This window comes from Microtus pennsylvanicus, chromosome 6 (genome assembly GCF_037038515.1).
Source record: "Microtus pennsylvanicus isolate mMicPen1 chromosome 6, mMicPen1.hap1, whole genome shotgun sequence".
Lineage (NCBI taxonomy): Eukaryota > Metazoa > Chordata > Mammalia > Rodentia > Cricetidae > Microtus > Microtus pennsylvanicus.
This window is the reverse complement of record NC_134584.1, coordinates 65,445,886-65,464,961: the sequence shown is the minus strand read 5'-3', so window position 1 is coordinate 65,464,961 and position 19,076 is coordinate 65,445,886. Positions and strand designations below refer to the sequence as shown.

The 19,076-nt window shown below is 39.0% G+C and overlaps 1 protein-coding gene and 1 long non-coding RNA gene across 27 annotated transcripts in view; one reads left to right on the top strand and one right to left on the bottom strand.

The window, feature by feature from the left end:
• The window catches only part of Mef2c (myocyte enhancer factor 2C), a 169,388-nt gene extending 158,951 nt beyond the window's left edge, over positions 1-10,437 (top strand). For 14 of the 26 annotated variants that reach the window (XM_075976373.1, XM_075976383.1, XM_075976374.1 and 11 more), the window contains one exon: positions 5,673-10,437. In XM_075976373.1, coding sequence (XP_075832488.1) covers positions 5,673-5,994 — 322 coding nt within the window. In that variant the 3' untranslated portion in view covers positions 5,995-10,437. The remainder of the gene's footprint in view (positions 1-5,672) is intronic. The other 12 variants (XM_075976388.1, XM_075976399.1, XM_075976396.1 and 9 more) reach the window with 2 other exon arrangements.
• LOC142852051 (uncharacterized) overlaps positions 1-19,076 on the bottom strand; it is a 114,004-nt gene that overhangs the window by 61,216 nt on the left and 33,712 nt on the right. The window lies entirely within an intron of this gene.

The following is a 19,076-nucleotide window of genomic DNA, read 5'->3' as shown; positions in this document are numbered from 1 at the left end:
GGTACTGATGTAACATAGGTTGGAGTTCTAACACACCCCTCAATGGGTACTGATGTAACATAGGTTGGAGTTCTAACACACCCCTCAATGGGTACTGATGTAACATAGGTTGGAGTTCTAACACACCCCTCAATGGGTACTGATGTAACATAGGTTGGAGTTCTAACACACCCCTCAATGGGTACTGATGTAACATAGGGCAGAGTTCTAACACACCCCTCAATGGGTACTGATGTAACATAGGTTGGAGTTCTAACACAGCATTCAATGGGTACTGATGTAACATAGACCAGAGTTCTAACACACCCCTCAATGGGTACTGATGTAACATAGACCAGAGTTCTAACACACCCCTCAATGGGTACTGATGTAACATAGGTTGGAGTTCTAACACACCCCTCAATGGGTACTGATGTAACATAGACCAGAGTTCTAACACACCCCTCAATGGGTACTGATGTAACATAGGTTGGAGTTCTAACACACCATTCAATGGGTACTGATGTAACATAGACCAGAGTTCTAACACACCATTCAATGGGTACTGATGTAACATAGACCAGAGTTCTAACACACCCCTCAATGGGTACTGATGTAACATAGGTCAGAGTTCTAACACATCATTCAATGGGTACTGATGTAACATAGGTCAGGGTTCTAATACACCATTCAAGAGTCTTTTGTTATGGCTACTTCACTGAGAAATCACTCTCGTTGGAAATCTAGCCTTCCATGTGCACAATAAAGCAAATTACCATGGCATTAGCTGTGCTTTCTTCAAAGAGCGCTGCCATTGAAGATGTATGAAATGTTGATCAACAATGTTCTTTTTCAGATATTTAAATTTTCTGTTTAGTGCTAATTATGCAAGCAGATTCTAATTACAATGATTTTTTCTAGAAATCATCACTAAGTACAGAATACTATCCAGACACTTTTGCGTATATCTGCACAGCATTGCACTGACCTACTTCTCAATAAGGGGAACTATTCGTTTCTGAGTTTTCACAAAAGTCATCCATCATGGCACCAAATTCAACCCCCCACACACAATATATTATTCATGTCAAAAAGCCTTGTAATGATCAGCCAGATGGCTCAGTGGTTAAAGGTCCTTGTCACAAAGGCTCGTTAACAACCTTGACAACCTGACTTTGATTACTGGGACCCACAGGTGGAAAGAGAACCAAGGTGTAGATGCACTTGCACCCACAGTCACAGAGTAAGTAAGTACAGAATACAGTTTGAAGCCATGTCATTTCATTTGAATGCCACTTTTCTTTGCTTGTGGATAATACCAGATCATTATTAATTATGAGGGCATACACATATTTGTTACTTTGACCATACACAGAATTGGAAAACCTATTACATAGGAAAACATAATTCTAGTGTTACCCCAGACTAAAGGAAAACTCAGTTCCAGCAACCAATGGTCCATCCCCCCTTTTCTTTCAAAACTAAGTCTTCTTGTGCATAATTTGAATTTTGTCTATGAGGTACAGTTAGTTGCCCTTAATTGCTGCCCTTCTACCTCAAACTGGGAGAACAACCAATCATTACAACTTTCTAGTCAGCACCACCCCCCGCCTCTCTCCTCCTCCTCCATCACCATATACCTTCTCGCTCATCCTATTTCATAGTAGTTATTCATAAGCTATCCTCAGATAAGCTGACTCACTCTTACACACTGTCTTGTAGAAAACCCCAACTTATATTGCTTATGTAAAATAAGGTATATAATTTGTTAGAGCACCGACTCTCAACCTGTGGGTCAAAACTCCTTTGTGGGGTCATGTGTCAGACATCCTGTATATTAGATAGTTATATTATGATTCATAACAGGAGCAAAATTGCAATTATGGAATAACAACAAAAATATTTTATGGTTGGGGGTCAGCACATCATGAGGAACTGTAGTAAAGAGTCAGCAGCAGGAAGTTGAAAACCACAGCCTTAGCAAATGAAACAACTAAAAAAACGATGTTTTCAAATGAAAGGGTCTCACAGATTTGTGCTCAGGGCTCACTTTTTAGGTAGGTACTGGATTTAAAGCAAAGAATGGAACAGATTTTAGCTGCAACAAAGTGAATCCTAAAATGGCTATTGTAATTCTCTGACAAAATTGCCAAGTATAATAGAACTCTCCCTATTTGTCCACGAAAACAAAAATGTCTGCTTTGTCCTTTACAGCATTGTCCACAAGGCTAGGCTTGAGAAACTGAGTAGTATCTCTTTTATATAATGAAGTTAGACAAAAAGCATGCACCAATTTTATGTAGGAAGAGACATTCCTGGTGAGGGGATTCACCACTTTAGAGCCCGACCCTTGACTTTTAGGTACTCTTTTGATTGCTGTCTAGAAAATGACAGCCTGTTTTCTGGAAGTCGGTCCACTCAATGTCTTTGTTATGAGAATACTCAATATATACTGAGAGAGGGAGAAAGGGAGAGTGGATAGAGATTACTTTTAAAAGTTAGGCTTTATGGCCGTGTGGTTCTAGTCTTAGTCTGGTCTACATAGTAAGTCCCTGTCAATCAGGGCTACATAGTGAAACCCAGCTCCCCCCACCCAAAAAAAAAAAAGAGAAAGAGAAAAAAGCAAAGAAAATGAAAAACTGAGGCTCGGGGACTGGAGAGATGGTAGTTTGGGAGCTGACAGCTTTTACTGGTCTTGCAGAAGACCCAGGACACCCATGGCAGGTGATTTACAGCTACCTGTAAGTCTAGCTCCAGACATATCCAACATCCTCCTCTGGCTTCTCCATACCTGCACACATATGCACAGACTCACACAGAGACATACACATACACACATAAATAAAAATAAATCAATCTTTAAAAACAACTAGGCTCAGCTGAGTCTGATGTGCACACCGATAGTCCCAGCACCTAGGAGACCGAGACAGGAGGACTAGAAATTTGAGGCCAGCCTCCAATGAGACTGTCTCATGGAGAAGGGGAAAAGATAAATGTATTAGGTAAACCTAATTTTCTCTAGGTGGTAGAGTGAGATGAACTTACGAAAAAATCCATATTTTATTTCTGAATGATTTGGAGGAAGGGAAGTTTGCTTTGCTTAAAATCAGAACTAGTGCAGAGGACCTCGCAAGGTACCCTACACACCTGGCCCCCGCCCACCCCTCTTACACCTGTAGCATCTCACAGCTGTCTATGGCTATATTTTGCTCTCAAGAAAAGACTAGTCTATATACACGGCGTTTTCTTGTTGAGAAAGTACTTCTTTGACAGCAGAGGTTAGCCACTCTATGCTGCATCCTGCACTACAGGGAAATGATGTGGAGATGAAGAGACCATTGATATCTCTTTACTGTAGATTTAGTCCTCACAATGACACAGCTCAGAATAAACTTGTATATATGTTTAGTGGCAAATGAAATCCCACTACCGGATAAATGGTTCTAGTTAAAGAAAAGAATTGCCAAAAGTTGCTTTACCTGCAAGATGCAGCTAGATGTCCACACAGCCATTGATAATGGAAACTGAAGCAAATAAAAGGGTAGTTCAGCTTGCAGATGTCATTAGAAAACATCATTTTGCTCATACTTCTCTTAATTTATATATATATACACATATATATGTATACATATATATATATATATAAACTATGTGACCAGCTTACCAAATTTTTTTTAGAAATTTCCCAAACTACTATGCTTAGAGAAAAGCAAGTTAAATGTCAATGAGTGAAGAAAGGTATCTATTGATGTGCTGTGTCATTTCCAGGCTCCTAATTGACATTCCTTATTAAGCACTTGTATGATTCACAGCAGAAGCATTTAATTAAATGTTAGTGAAAAGATTTTTCTTACCCAGAGCCAGAAAAACTCTTTCTTCCAGAAATCAAAAGAGGATTTCCTCGAACATCAAAATGAATCATTAAGTAACTTCGAACCAGTACAAAATAATCCACCATTATGGTGCCTTTGAAATTCAGGTGTTTTCCTGCCCCTACCTCAATATATTCATGATTTAAAATAACTAAATGTCTTAGGAAATTAGAGAACTAAATAAACTAAAATAACAAGTTTCAGGTAAAATAGTTGCACAAATAAACAGAGATAAAACCTGTGTGCACTGGGATTGTCTGCGTGCTCAGACTGCCAAAGAATGAAGGGCTCATTAAAACAGCAAAGAATTCCCTTTATATTGTCCTCCATGTTAGTTCATCTATTAATAAAAGGAAAGTAATTCCTTGCCAGTAGGTGGTGCTTTTGTATAAAACATTACTCAAAGATAAACTCATTCCCGACTAATTTTATATCTCTGTGCACCCTACTCCTCTACCACATCTCCCAAAAGCCCAGCCCCAAGTTAGTCCAGTTTTCTCTGAAATATACTCATATTGTTTCCCTGCTTAGAAAGGCACATGTAGTTCTCCCCATTAGGAAGCAGCAAGCTCACACACATGAATAGGTAGGCTAACTTGTGGTTAAATTCGTGTGTCTGTACAGATGATTATTTTCTGTGAGAATCCCTCAGTTGAAGCGACTCCTGTACTTTCTTGACAGTGTAGTTGGGTCAGCTAGGCTCTGGCGGTGGATGTCAATGCAATCAGAATACAGGAACAACAACAAAAATGTCTTAAAGTTGATGCAAGATGACCACAGTTTGCCCTGCTCAAAGTCACTGATTGCCAAGCTACACTTAAAGACTTAATGTGTCTCTCTCTCCAGAATATCGTGTCTAAAGTCTCCCAGAACACACTCTTGAAATCAGTGAGGATTAGAAGTATAGTAATAGCTACAGATCCAAAAAAAATAAAAATAAAAATAAAATAAAAAAAGAAGTATAGTAATAGAATACTCCCTCGTTCTTTGCCACGTCATTTTCTTAGGAATCACTAGATTCACCAAATAATATGAGTTAATTTATAACTCTATTTAAGAGGACTGTGGTCCTAAGTCCCCTGTCATCACTACTGCTTAGCCAGAGTATGGCTAGCAGAATCAGGAACTGCAGATAAGGCTTTCACCCCACACACCTACAGAAGATAATGTTCAGTTATGCATCAGTTTTAGTGAGATATTTTTAAATCGATATTTAAATTTTCTGCAGACACTGTTCAGTCCTCTTCCCCTCTTTCCCCTCACAAGCTTTACATCGGTTATATATATATATATATTATTACACTTGAAATGTTCTGTTCATTTGAAATTCAAACTGTTCACTTCTCCTTATTCACTAACTCTACTTGTATGGGCATATGAAATGAAAGGAGAGAAAGCTTAAAATAATTTTCAGTGCAGGGAATTAGTAAACCAAGAGAGGCTGGCCCAAATCCAAACATCATTCCCCAAGGTTTAGAAAATGAAAGATTGGAACCATACAGGGAAAATTCCGTGAACATAGAATGACTTTTGTATCATGTCTTAAACCTTTATGAAAAGGTAATCAATATGGTTTTGGAGTCTTTTGGGGCCTATAGATCATCCAGGAATCCTGGGCCTGTTCAGTAGAGCGTTTCCCACCAGGCAGAGGCATTCTCAACCAACCTCACTAGGCAGCGACACCCCTCGGTGCTGAGATGCGCTTCTCTCTGGGCGTGCACTAGAGTCTATGCAAGTCGTTACGCTGATATGTTTGTAATGTGAGTTCCTGGGGCCTGCAGGCCTCCTCCATCTGTAACTGGGTTTCCTTTCCTCCTACAGAGCTTGCACTAGCACTCATTTATCTCAGAGTTCAAATCTCTCCCTGCCTTCTACTCAAAGCCTCAACATCAAGTCAGAACCTGTTTCTCCTCCTAGAGACCGTACCACCACCCCTTCGAGATACCCACAACACACGCGCCACGAGGCGGGGAGGTCTCCTGTTGATAGCTTGAGCAGCTGTAGCAGTTCCTACGATGGGAGCGACCGAGAGGATCACCGGAACGAATTCCACTCCCCCATTGGACTCACCAGACCTTCGCCGGACGAAAGGGAAAGTCCCTCAGTCAAGCGCATGCGACTCTCTGAAGGATGGGCAACATGATCACATTATTACTTAATAGTTTTTTTTTCTTGCAGTGTGTGTGTGTGTGCTATACCTTAATGGGGAAGGGGGGTCGATATGCATTATATGTGCCGTGTGTGGAAAAAAAAAACCGTCAGGTACTCTGTTTTGTAAAAGTACTTTTAAATTGCCTCAGTGATACAGTATAAAGATAAACAGAAATGCTGAGATAAGCTTAGCACTCGAGTTGTACAACAGAACACTTGTACAAAATAGATTTTAAGGCTAACTTCTCTTCACTGTTGTGCTCCTTTGCAAAATGTATGTTACAATAGATAGTGTCATGTTGCAGGTTCAACGTTATTTACATGTAAATAGACAAAAGGAAACATTTGCCAAAAGCGGCAGATCTTTACTGAAAGAGAGCAGCTGTTATGCAACATATAGAAAAATGTATAGAAGTTTGGACAGACCCGGAAAGGGGTGGCCATTGGTAAATGTTAGGAACATGCCCGGTCACCTAATGTCCCGAGCACGCTCACAAACCTGCAGGCAAATCATTGGCGTATGGCACTCATTCAAAAGGATCAGAAACCATTCAAAGAGGACCATACCTACTTTAAAAGAAAAGAAAAGAAAAAAAAGCAAAAACAGAAAAAAAATAATAAAAACAAAAAAAGTGTGGCGTTTGAGAGCTAACGTATTTAATTAAATAAATAAATCTGGGTCTGCATCTCTTATTAAATAAAAAAATATAAAAATATGTACATTACATTTTGCTTATTTTCATATAAAAGGTAAGAAAGAGTTTGCAAAGCATTTGTGGCTTTTTGTAGTTTACTTAAGCCAAAATGTGTTTTTTCCCCTCAATAGCTTCGCTAATATTTTAAACAGTCCTGTAAAAACCCACAGAGGACTTTTTGTATAGAAAGCACTACCTTAAGCCATGAGGAACTCCATGCTTTGCTAACCAAGATAACTGTTTTCTCTTTGTAGAAGTTTTGTTTTTGAAATGTGTATTTCTAATTATATAAAATATTAAGAATCTTTTAAAAATCTGTGAAATTAACATGCTTGTGTATAGCTTTCTAATATATATAATATTATGGTAATGGCAGAAGTTTTGTTTTCTTAATAGCGGGAGGGGGGTATATTTGTGCAGTTGCACACTTGAGTAACTATTTTCTTTCTGATTTCTTTTACTCTGCATACATTTTATAAGTTCAAGGTCAGCTGTCAAAAGGATAACCTGTGGGGTTAGAACATAATACATTGCAACATCCTAAATCATTTTTAAAACATCAACAAATTATTGGGTCAACTGACATCCATTGTATATACTAATTGGTTTCTTTCAAACTATCTTGTTTTGTTTCTTTGCATTTTATCAAAAGCAGGGCCCCTTTCAGATCTCTCCATTTCACCACGCATCTTGGAATTCAGTAAGTTCATATCCTAACTTGCCCATATTCTAAATTTACATAGTTCATGTTCAGCCTTGAATTTGATGTTTCTTAGACGTATTCCCAGAGTAAGAAGCTGTGTGGGGTTACATGTCCTGCAAGTTGGGCCCTAGGAATAAGAGACGTGAGGGCTTTTTTTTTGTTTTTGTTTTGCTTTTTGGTTTTTTTTTTTTTGGTGGATAAGTTACAGATCTCTGTAGAAGAAAAATGTGGAAGAGTGGGTGCTAGAAAGGAGCGTAACGGTGGAGGAACAGTTGCTTGTCGTCCACCCTCATGATTTTAACTGACTCGTAACAATCTTGTCAGCAGTGTAGGACTGTTGGACAACCTGTTGTGCAGGACCCCCAATGTCACTTCTGCATAAAGCATGTATGTCATCTATTTTTCCTGCAATAAAGAGATTTAATAGCCATTTCAAGAAATCCCATTTTAAAAAAATACTTTCTCTATGTCCCTTTTTTATTTTAAATAATTTAAATCTTGTCTAATATTCATATGTAAGGGATTAATTTTCAGACCCTTTAAAAGTGAGGGCCATAAAGAATCAGTATATAGTGTTGAAGTGATATTTCAGGCTAGGAAATGGTTTCCTTCTCTGGGATGGGCAGACGAGTCAGTTCATATCCAGTCACCAGTACTGACATGAGGAGCCAAGAATACGGTGATCTCAGTCTGCTAGATCATGTGTAGGACATGTTTATCCAGTTTTTTGTTTCCTTTTACCTGCATAGTTCCTATGTGTTTCTCACTGTAAAAGGCTGCCGCTGGGTGGCAGAAGCCAAAAGACCTTTAACGAGGCTATATTTTTCTTAACTTGATCTGCAATCCATAATTAGACCACGATGCACCTTTGGTTGTATCTATATAGGATGCTAGCCTGCCTTGTACTAATGTTTTATATATTAAAAACAAAATAAAGATATCAATCATTTCATATATATCCCACTACTAAAGGTATCCATGGAACATGAAGACTAGTATTTATGCAGAAGAAAAACAGGAAATTAACCCCTACAAATACCGTTATCTATATATACACCTGTTTGCATGTTCGCGTATGTACACAAACATGCAGTTGAAGTGAAAAAGAAAATCAGTCCATTATTTCACTCTAGACTTGATTCCATCCTGACGATTCATGTTTATAACTTAATATGTATTAAATATGCAAGCATATCACAAATGTTCTCTGTCATTTCAAAATGCATTTGTTTATCAGTATCAATAGAATCTTGCCAGTGGGTGGGAAAGGGTCATATAAAAATATGAAGAAATAGCCATATTAAATTTTTACCTGCCATTTGCCTCCGCAACAAAGCAAACTTGAGTTTCTAATGCTAAAGATAGAGTAAGCTAATGCACCAGCAGGGGCATCTGCTATTTATAGCAGCTCTGACAATAGGTTTTTACAAACTCAAGAACAGACTCACTTGAAAACAGACTCCAGTCACCTACTTCCCACTACTGAATTCAAAGCAGTAGCAGATAGCGAAGGGATAATCTAAGGATTCTTAAAGATGATTTTATGAGAAGCACAATCTTTATTGTGACCGGTAACATTCTCTGAACAGTCACCCCTGTCTGCCTTTACCCTCCTGCTCTTCTGTAACTCACCGCTTGCTGTATTGGAAAACCAAGTATGGTTTTTAATCACAGAAAGTCCTTTGTATCCAGGAGTCCGGGGCAGAGCTCTGAGGGTCTATTATTTTACATTACCTGGCCTAGAGTGGCATTTTAGACAACATTCATCCTTGCAAGTAGGAGAACTGTAAGTGGCATTTTACATGGCTGCAAGTATTGTTATACCTAATCCTATTTGAAAAGAATTTTGGTAATAGTAAGCTGAAAACCGGTAGCGGTGGCGCAGCGCATGCGAACTGCGCACCTGTAGACTGTTCGCACTGACGTGTGGAGGCTGTTTGTTTCAACCTTTTTTAAAATTGTGTTTTTTAGTAAAATGGCTTATTTTTTCCCAAAGGTGGAGTTTAACGTTTTGTAATGATGAATATAAAAATGCCTGTCATCTTTAGATCATTTAAAGGTTAATTAAAGTGAGAATTGCAAAACAAATCCCAATACACTTTTGAAAAGCATGTCTGCCCTCTCTCACCTCTGTTTTTTGACATACATACCCTTTATCTTAGAGATACCATTTGCTCCCTCGATCCCCTTCGCTTGTTTTCTCCCCAGAGAGTAAATGCTTTGTATTTCTTTTTTTTTTTAAAAAAAATTTTTTTTTGAAGAAGAAGCCACTTGAACCTTAATAAAGGCTGTTGCCTAAGCATGGCACACTTCATCTGTTCTCATTTGTGCCATCTGCTCTGGTGTCGTCACTTGTATGGCGTTAATTTCCTGCCACTACAGATCTTTGAAGATTGCTTGACTACTGGTGTTTGTTAGAATGCTCCAGACTACAGATGTAATTAAAGGCTTTTCTCACTATGTTTTAACCAAAGATGTGGAGCGATCCAAGCCACATATCTTCGCCATGAAATTTGTCCATTTTGGTTATTTTCATAATCGGGTATTGCATTTTGCCTTCTCTGTTCATACCTCAAATTGATTCATACCTCAGTTTAATCCAAGGAGGTTGGCTAAGGGATAGATCCTGCTGTGGTTTGCATGCAGCAGCCGACTCGGAGCAGACAGACCCGGGTCACGGTAGGCACAGGACTTGGATTGCTTCAGATGGTTTGCTGTATCAGTTTCTTTCTTTTTCCTTTTCTGAGGACTTGTTTCCATTCAACGAGAGTAATTACAATGGCTTGTAAGTGAGGGCATACAAGCATTTGCAACAAGTATCCAAATAGAGGCTCACAGCGGCATAAGCTGGACTTTGTCGCCACTAGATGACAAGATGTTATACCGAGTTCAACCACATCTGTGTATCTCAAGGGACTTAAATTCAGCTGTCTGTAGTGAATTAAAGTGGGGAATTTTCAAAAGTTTCTCCTGCTGGAAATAAGGTATAATTTGTATTTTGCAGACAATTCAGTAAAGTTACTGGCTTTCTTAGTGATGAAGTCTCTGTGGTGCGTTCTTTTAATTAATGTTTTGCTGTTAAAATTTATTCCACTTTATTATGTTTTTTTTAAAGCAACTTATCCCCAAGCACAAATGAGCTTTCTCAGTTTTGAGCTCAAAATATATGAAAAGATGGATATGTGTGGGAAGGTGTGAACTGGGTAACAGCTCTTAAGATAAGGGAGTATTCAGTCAGTGTGGGAAGTTGAAGCTTTTTACTGACTGGGGCAACTTCTTTCTCCAAGCGGCTCCAAAGAGATCTTGATTTGTCTGGTGACAGAATTTCCCAGGGTCCTTATGAAAGGCATTACCAGGAAATAAATTATCATTTTAACTAAAATGTATGGAAAGTATTTTTCAGAAGCCTTCCTTTTTTAATCAAAAGAGCTTTTCTAAAAGTTGGAAATATAAGCTTATATCTAAGTATTTGAGTAAACCAGTGAAATCATATCTTCTTGAAACCACAAATTATATGCATTACCATAATCCAATCATAATTCTAATATGAGTGTTCTTAGAAGATCAATATGAGTCCATGTAGCAACTGAAAGGGGGAAAGGGGCTCGCTGCCAAGCAATTAGACACTTTGGACTTTTGCATTAACAGTGATTCTTGATCTGAAAAATGAAAGAAAGGTGCCTCGTGGACATTCTGCACATGACTTCAAAATGAGCATTGCTCTCTTTAATTGATTTCAGCAAACATTTATTTAGCAATAATTGTCTGTGGCTCTTGTGGTAGCTTCCATGATGCAGGAAGATGGGTTCCCTGCTTTCAGAAACTAATGGGAGACAGAAAGTGTTTTCAGAGGAGCCTTGGAGAGGAAAGCTTTGACCATCTAGGAAGGCAGAGACAGGCCCAGAGTGTAGAAGCTTTAAAATCTGGTTAGCTAGCAAAGCCTTGCCTTTCCTTCTGAAAGGTGGGCAGGATTAAGAAAGGCTCAGAAAGATCAAGCAGGCTGATTTCATGGCCCATGATCCTGCCCTGTGTTGACAGAAGTGCTCTCTTCTCACTATCTTGGAATATAATCATGTTACCTGTGAGCTTGTGTTCTGTAGGCAAAGTGCAGTGGGACAGTAGACTGTGTGTGTAAACCGAAGACACACACAGGAAAAGGGGAAAGGCTTCGCACTGATCCCTTTAACAGAAGATAGCATTTCCTGCTTCTGTGACAAGGAACCCCACTTTGTCACTTCCCTCTGGGTTCACAGCCTGATTCCAGTCCCAGGTAAGGATGTTCCACAAAGGAGCAGTAAATGCGAAAACACTCAGCTGAGAGAGCAGAATACAGCTGCACAAGAATTGTAGACCTTTCTATTTCGACTAACGGAAGCCATGAGTAAAAAAGAAAAAAAAACGAGAAATAAGAGTGGGAGAATTAGCTAAGGGCTTGATTAGATCATGTCTGGATTTAAGGACTCAACACTGGGTGATAGCGGCACATGCGTTTGACCCCAGCACTTAGGAGGAAGAGAAAGTCAGGTGAATCTTGAGACCAGCCTGGTCTACATAGTGACTTCCAAGACAGCCAGGGCTACACAGAGAATCCCTGTCTCAAAAAAAAAGTTAACTATGGATGTAGATCCCTGTGCCTCTAAATTTCAGCACTCCAAGGGGCAGAAGCAAGATGATCACTGTCAGTTTGAGGTTAGCCTGTTCTACTTGGTTATTTCCAGACCAGTCAGGGATACATAGTAAGACCATGTCTCTAAAAAGAAAATAAAAATGTTGATTAATATATAAAAGAGAGTTATCAGAATTCACAAAAATGTTCGATTAATGGTTGGCTCAACATTGCACTAAGAATCATAAAAGTTTACTTATTGAACTTAAATTATTAAGATCCTGATAATCACAAACAGAGGAGCCATCTCTCTGTGGCACAATAGTGTTCAGTAGGTTGAGTTAGACTTATATCCCTGAGAATATTATAAATATGAGCTTAACCTCAGGGTATCAGTTAGTGCAAAAGAGAATTTGAGTTGTTCCAGAAGAGATAAAGTGAAGCCACACCAGTAAGTAAGCTTCTTGAGGAGAAAGGAGAAGAATGGAGTAGCTTAGAAGAGGAAGTAGCAGAGAGGAGACGTGCAGAGATGAAAATCAACAGTGAAGAACTCAAGAATGAGCAGTCAGACAAAATGAAAACTGAAGCTGTCATGGTCAGAGAGGATCCAAGTAATAATACACACACAGCTATGTCAAGGACAGCACTGGGGTCACTGAGCAAGAGGACAGAAAAAACATCTTGCTTGCTGTGAGGAATAACTTAGACTGCCTTTTCTACAAGCTGTTGTGGGAGGCAATGGAGGCCAAAATGGATTAGCTGGTAGGTATTACCAAATTTCAGGCAGCAAATATGAACTAAACTCAAAAAGTTTTGGTAACTAAAATAAAAGCTAGCTTGAATGCCAGACATGATCGCACACACATTTAATCCCAGCACTCACAAGACAGAAGCAGGTGGGTCTATGTGAGTTCCATACCGACCTGGTCTATATAGCAAATTCCAGGTCACTATTGCATAGTGAAACCCTATCTCAAAAGCAAAGAAAAAGAAAAGATAGGTCGAGTGGCTAGCAAAGTCAAAGACCAAAGGTAGGCCTTTAGCACAGCAGATGTCTACGCAATGTACAGGACAGAAGACAGAAGAGAGAGGACACAGGAGCCATCTTTACCAATGACTAGAAACTAGTACTGTGTGCCCCCAAAGCCCAAACAGGATGTAGTTTCTCTATGCCAATGATTTTGGGGTACCTTGGTTAAATATCATTACTTGTATTGGCCGTGGAAACCTATCTGGCACAGAATATCTGAATCTTTATTTTTTTAAAATTTAAAACATCCTTTTTCCAATTTCACTTGAATATTACTCTGTCATTTTCTTATGGTTACCCTTACAGACTGACTTCTAATCAAGGTGCAGTGATAAAAGAAGAAAGGCAACTTCCCTTCCTCATTCTGTATCTCCCACAGACTTCTAATTGTCTCTACTTCCTGAAGTAAATATCTTCCTCCCCCAAAATGGGGCTACTCTTTAACCTTCCCATTCCAGGCTCTTCTTAGGCATTTTTGATTAAGAAGCAAGGGCTAAGAAAGCATATAAGAAAATGCGTGAGGTTCATAATTTGGGGCCCTCACGTGCAGTTTCTGGGTTTGATGCAGCCTTGATGCCAGGTCAGCATCACCCCGCCCTTGACTAGCAGACTAGAGAAGAATCCACAGCCCTGATATGCCCATTCCTGGTAGATGACTTTTTTTCTTGACCAAATAGAAATGATACTGCAAATACCAGACTGAAAGTTGGGTAACACTGAGGAGCAGCGGGACAATCCCAAGCTAAACAGAGGGTGACTAGGAGAGCCCTTGCTCACGCACTACAAAGCACAGGGCCATCAGCAGATCCCATGTCTGGCCCTCCCTTCCACAAAAGGAAATCAAGTTCATCCCTGGAGTTGCAGTGGCAGGGGCAGCCTGGGAAAACAGAAGAGATGCTGGGGGTAGTAATACTTTAAGTTACTTCTTCTCTTTATCCTGGTTTTCTGTGACTCACGGGGGTCTGTCATTGACTCCCATAAATAACTCTGAAGCTCAAGTAATATCATTTTGGGAGCTAATCACTAAAAAGATTAGGAGCTCTACTCTTCTCATACATCGCTCCATCCCACCCGATAGAACACTGGTGAAAGAAGCCCGACTTTTCCTACAGTGACTACAGTCTGCTCTTTTTTATTTCCTTGGGAATACTGCATTTATTCTCCAAAAATCATTCGGTATGCCCCTGCTATATTGATGTTCAAAACCTAATTCTTCTGCTCATGGAGAAAGTCATGTTGTATAGGCGTCAAAGCTCCCTGTGGATGGTTCTAAATGCATTACACACACAATCATTCCTAGAAGTATTCTGAGTTTCTCTGTTTATGAATAAAATTTCTGCTTCATATACAAACTACTTTGTTTCTTAAAGTTTGAATATGTACTAATTTTGTTTAGAGTATAGGGAAGGGGCCCGTCTGTAAAGGATGTTGAAGTAAATTGTGATATAGCTATATGATGGAATAATCTGCAGTTTGGGGCAGGGAGATAAAACCTCTAGGTGTTGATATGCAAAATTACCAAACATTTTACTAGATCTTTTTTTCTTTTGTTTTTCTTTTTGTCCTGGAATTTGCCTGTGGATCAGACTGACCTCAAACTCAGAGATTCTCTCTCTTCTGCCTCTTGAGTGGTGGAATTAAAGTAGCATGCCGCCATGCCTGGCAGGTTTTATTTTTTTTTCAACAATGAAACAGCATATAGAGTATGCTGCATTTTAGACAAGAAGGGGAAGAGGAAGCTACTGAATAAAGAAGAAAAAAAGCTACACACACACACACAAAAAAAAAAACCATATAGTATTTACCAAAGTGGAAGGGTGGGGTGGGGGAAGATTGATGATGTATACTGTTAAGTATAGCTTTTATTTTTTTAACTACTTATTTTGAGTGAGAAAAAAGAAAAACCATCCCCAAATCTACAAACTACCCAATCCAGTAAAAGCCCTCACACCGGAAAGGGTTTTTATTAATTGCCTTACTTTCAGCAAAGCTCTCTAGTAGTAGCCTGTTTGCCTTCTGAAATCTCAGAAGTCTTCAGCTGTCATCTGAGATGGACGGCATCCCGCCCTCAAGACTGGAGTTTGACTCTTTACTAACTATTCTAGCTGGCTCAAGAACCTCTGTTAATCTGCCTCCTGGTTAATGCACAAATGTTTTCTCTGACATTTCCCAATTACCTATCTGCAGTTTTAAAACCTGGATTCAGAACTTATCCTGTGAGGTTTAATTTCTCCGACTACACAAGAATCTATTCATCCTATCTAGATACATAATATTAAGAATTTAAAACATAAGGCCTGAATTAAGTCTCTTGGAACTTACAGCTGCCATTTTTATTACCACTGCAACTTGTTCCTGTCAGCAACGGATTGAACATTAAAAACATGTCATCTTCTCCAACTTCTGTATCTCTATCATTGGCTAAAATAATAGGGAGATGATGTTGCTGTCTGACACTTCTCGGTTCACCCTTCACGTTTCCAAAGTTTAGAAGGCTCGAAGTTGTGTTTCATTCTTACTCACTGGCCCGTCCTCCACATGGTCCATTCTGGATTCTGCACTTTGTGTGGACAAATTTTGACCTTTTTTTTTTAAAAAAAAATGATTTATTTATTCATTTATTATGTATACAGTGTTCTGTCTGCATGTGCACCTGCAGGCCAGACGAGGGCGCCAGATCTCATTACAGATGGTTGTGAGCCACCATGTGGTTGCTTGGAATTGAACTCAGGACCTCTGGAAGAACAGCCAGTGCTCTTAACCACTGAGCCATCTCTCCAGCCCCAAATTTTGACCTTTAAAACACATTAATGAACTTACTTGACCAAATCAAAAGATATTTTATTTTCATCAGAATTCGGCAAAAAAATAAATAAACAATATATCTGCCTTCTCTTCCCTGAAATCATCAACTGGTGATGGCATTTGCTTTGAGTGTGATCATTAACAAATGACTCATGAAAATGATTTCATCTTTTTAATAGTATGTCTTCTACAGGGTCTACTTTGATATACGCAACAAACCTGAGACTTCATCTAATTTAATAAAACCCAGATTTTTCTTGTCTTCAGTAACACATTTTATGCACACGTAAAAGAAGTTGTTACTGTGAAACGTAGATTTAAAAGATGAGAGACACGTTTTATTGTGTTTCTGCTTTATCATTTCACAAAATTATAACTTTATATGCAAAAATAGAATCTAGAATTTAAAATCTATATGTGACTAGTTGCATATGTCAAAATGTAACTACTAGGGTGCTAATTGTGATTATAATTATTAAGTCACCCACTTAGTTCACATAAGAGCTATGCTGAGTTAGTGAATGGGAGTCAGATACTATGAGAATCTATTTCATGGTTCAATGTGTATGAACTCAAGAACACACAAAACTAATCTATATTCACAGACATCAGAGCATGGATGCCTATGGAGTGGGGATCTAGCAGAAGAAGCACAAAAAAAAATTCCCATTAACTTAATTGAGCATTTAAGATCTCTACATTTGACTCTATGATTTTTTTATAGTTAATAACATATGAGCTAGGTGGTGGTAGCACAAGCCTTTAATCTCAACACTTGGGAGACAGAGACAAGAGGATCTCTGTGAGTTCGAGGCAGCCTGGTCTACAAGGGCGAGTTCCAGGACAGCCAGGTGGTTACACAGAAACCCTGTCTCAAAGAGCCAAACACACACACACACACACACACACACACACACATACTGGATAGATGACTCAGTAGTTAAGAGCACTGGCTGCTTTTTTCAGAGGACCTGGGTTTGAGTCCCAGCACCCACATGATGACTTGCAATCATGTAACTCTATGATTGAAAGAGGGGGCTTTGTTTCTTCTGGCCTCTGTGGGCACCAGCCACACATGTGGTGAGAGGTAAACATGCTGACAAAATACCCATTCACATAACGAACAAAATTTATAAAATAATTTTAAATCATATATGAATAAGTAATGGATATGTGCATAAAACATGTTCAATACTGAAGATATAAATCTTACTGTGAGACTCTACAGCATTCATTTCTAGCACCAATTCTAGAACTGTATGGAAGTTTACTGAGTTGTATCAACTTTGAATTTGGTTAATTTGGATGTGGGAAGGTTCTGTTTATTTGCAAGTTTTTGATAATAAAGCTCGTAAAATTAAAATTAGGAATTATACAACTTGGTAGCAAATGGATAAATGGAGACAAACATGCAAAGTAGAATAAATCACCCAAGCCTCCTCCACACCCCCAAATAATCCACCCAAGCCTCCTCTACACCCCTCAAATAATCCGTCCAAGCCTCCTCCACACCGCCAAATAATCCACCCAAGCCTCCTCCACCCCCCTCGAATAATCCATCCAAGCCTCCTCCACACCCCCAAATAATCCACCCAAGCCTCCTCCACACCCCCCAAATAATCCACCCAAGCCTCCTCCACACCCCTCAAATAATCCATCCAAGCATCCTCCACACCCCCAAATAATCCACCCAAGCCTCCTCCACACCCCTCAAATAATCCATTCAAGCCTCCTCCACACCCCCATATAATCCACCCAAGCCTCCTCCACACCCCTCGAAAATCCATCCAAGCCTCCTCCACACCCCCAAATAATCCACTTAAGCCTCCTCCACACCCCCCAAATAATCCATCCAAGCCTCCTCCACACCCCCATATAATCCACCCAAGCCTCCTCCACACCCCCAAATAATCCACTTAAGCCTCCTCCACACCCCCAAATAATCCACCCAAGCCTCCTCCATACCCCCCAAATAATCCATTCAAGCCTCCTCCATACCCCCAAATAATCCACCCAAGCCTCCTCCATACCCCCCAAATAATCCACCCAAGCCTCCTCCCCACCCCAAGCAACACATGTTCTTCAGCATGTCTTTAAGGTAAGCAGAAAGAAAGAAGAATGATGAAATATTAAAGGGGAAATTACAAAGAGCATAGAAAGAGGAATATAAGAAAGAGTAATAAACAAGATGCTTGTGATCATAATACATTATATAAATGTATAGAGATGTAATGAAACTCTTTACACAATTCCCATGCATCAATAAAGAGAAGATTCTTGTAAAAGAGTTCTCTTAAATGCTTTGGGAATACTCCCATAATACATTGTGTTCTTTTTATTTATTTTTTTTACTATGAATGGAAAGTACTTCAGTTCATTCCCAGTCAAATTATCAGAAACACTAAAACAGTACAGGTAAATTAATACAACTACATTGAAACTGATGGTGTCATATAATGACATACATGAAATAAATCAACAATTTCAAGGACGATTATTACTCCAGGACACTCAATGAGTTTTGAATAGTGTACAATTGAAGCTCTTAGACCACATTCTTATAATTCTATGCAACGTTATGTTTTACTTCAAAATATAAAAGAGAATGAGAAAATGAGAATTCTTGTCTTTTGCCTATAGATTCCCAAATAAACAAATATCTTATTTTTCTTCGTGGGGAAATTAAGTAAAGCTTCAAATTATGCAATACCAAAAGTGACAATTATTGCAGACAGGTACACTTTCTTACAAAATTGGCCATCCATCCATCTCTCCATGATGGTTAAATGTAGGACAGCACAAATGAAGCTAAAGGGCTCAGGTGTGTGGTGAGTAAAATTTCACTTAGTGAAATTAGATACAAGAGTTCTCTGCTTACGTACTCTGAACTCCAGTAGAGTTTCACGAAGGTATAAATCTTAGGGGGCAACAAGTACACACGATCAATTGAGACTAATATTCTCCAGTTAAAGGAAAGTCAACATTTAAATATTTTAAATAATTTGGTAATTATGACATACAGTATTTTTAGAAACTATCTACATCTCTCTTCTTAAGCATTTAAATAAGTGCATGCATAGTGAGTGCTAACTAATACTAAGTGTTCACACACACATAATATGGGTATCTCACGTTCATGAGTCAGAATGATACAGAAACAGTAGGAAAGATCCATTGGTTTAGGTCAACGGGTTTCCCTGTCTCAGAAAGCAAACTATGAGCAAAAGATTTCCTA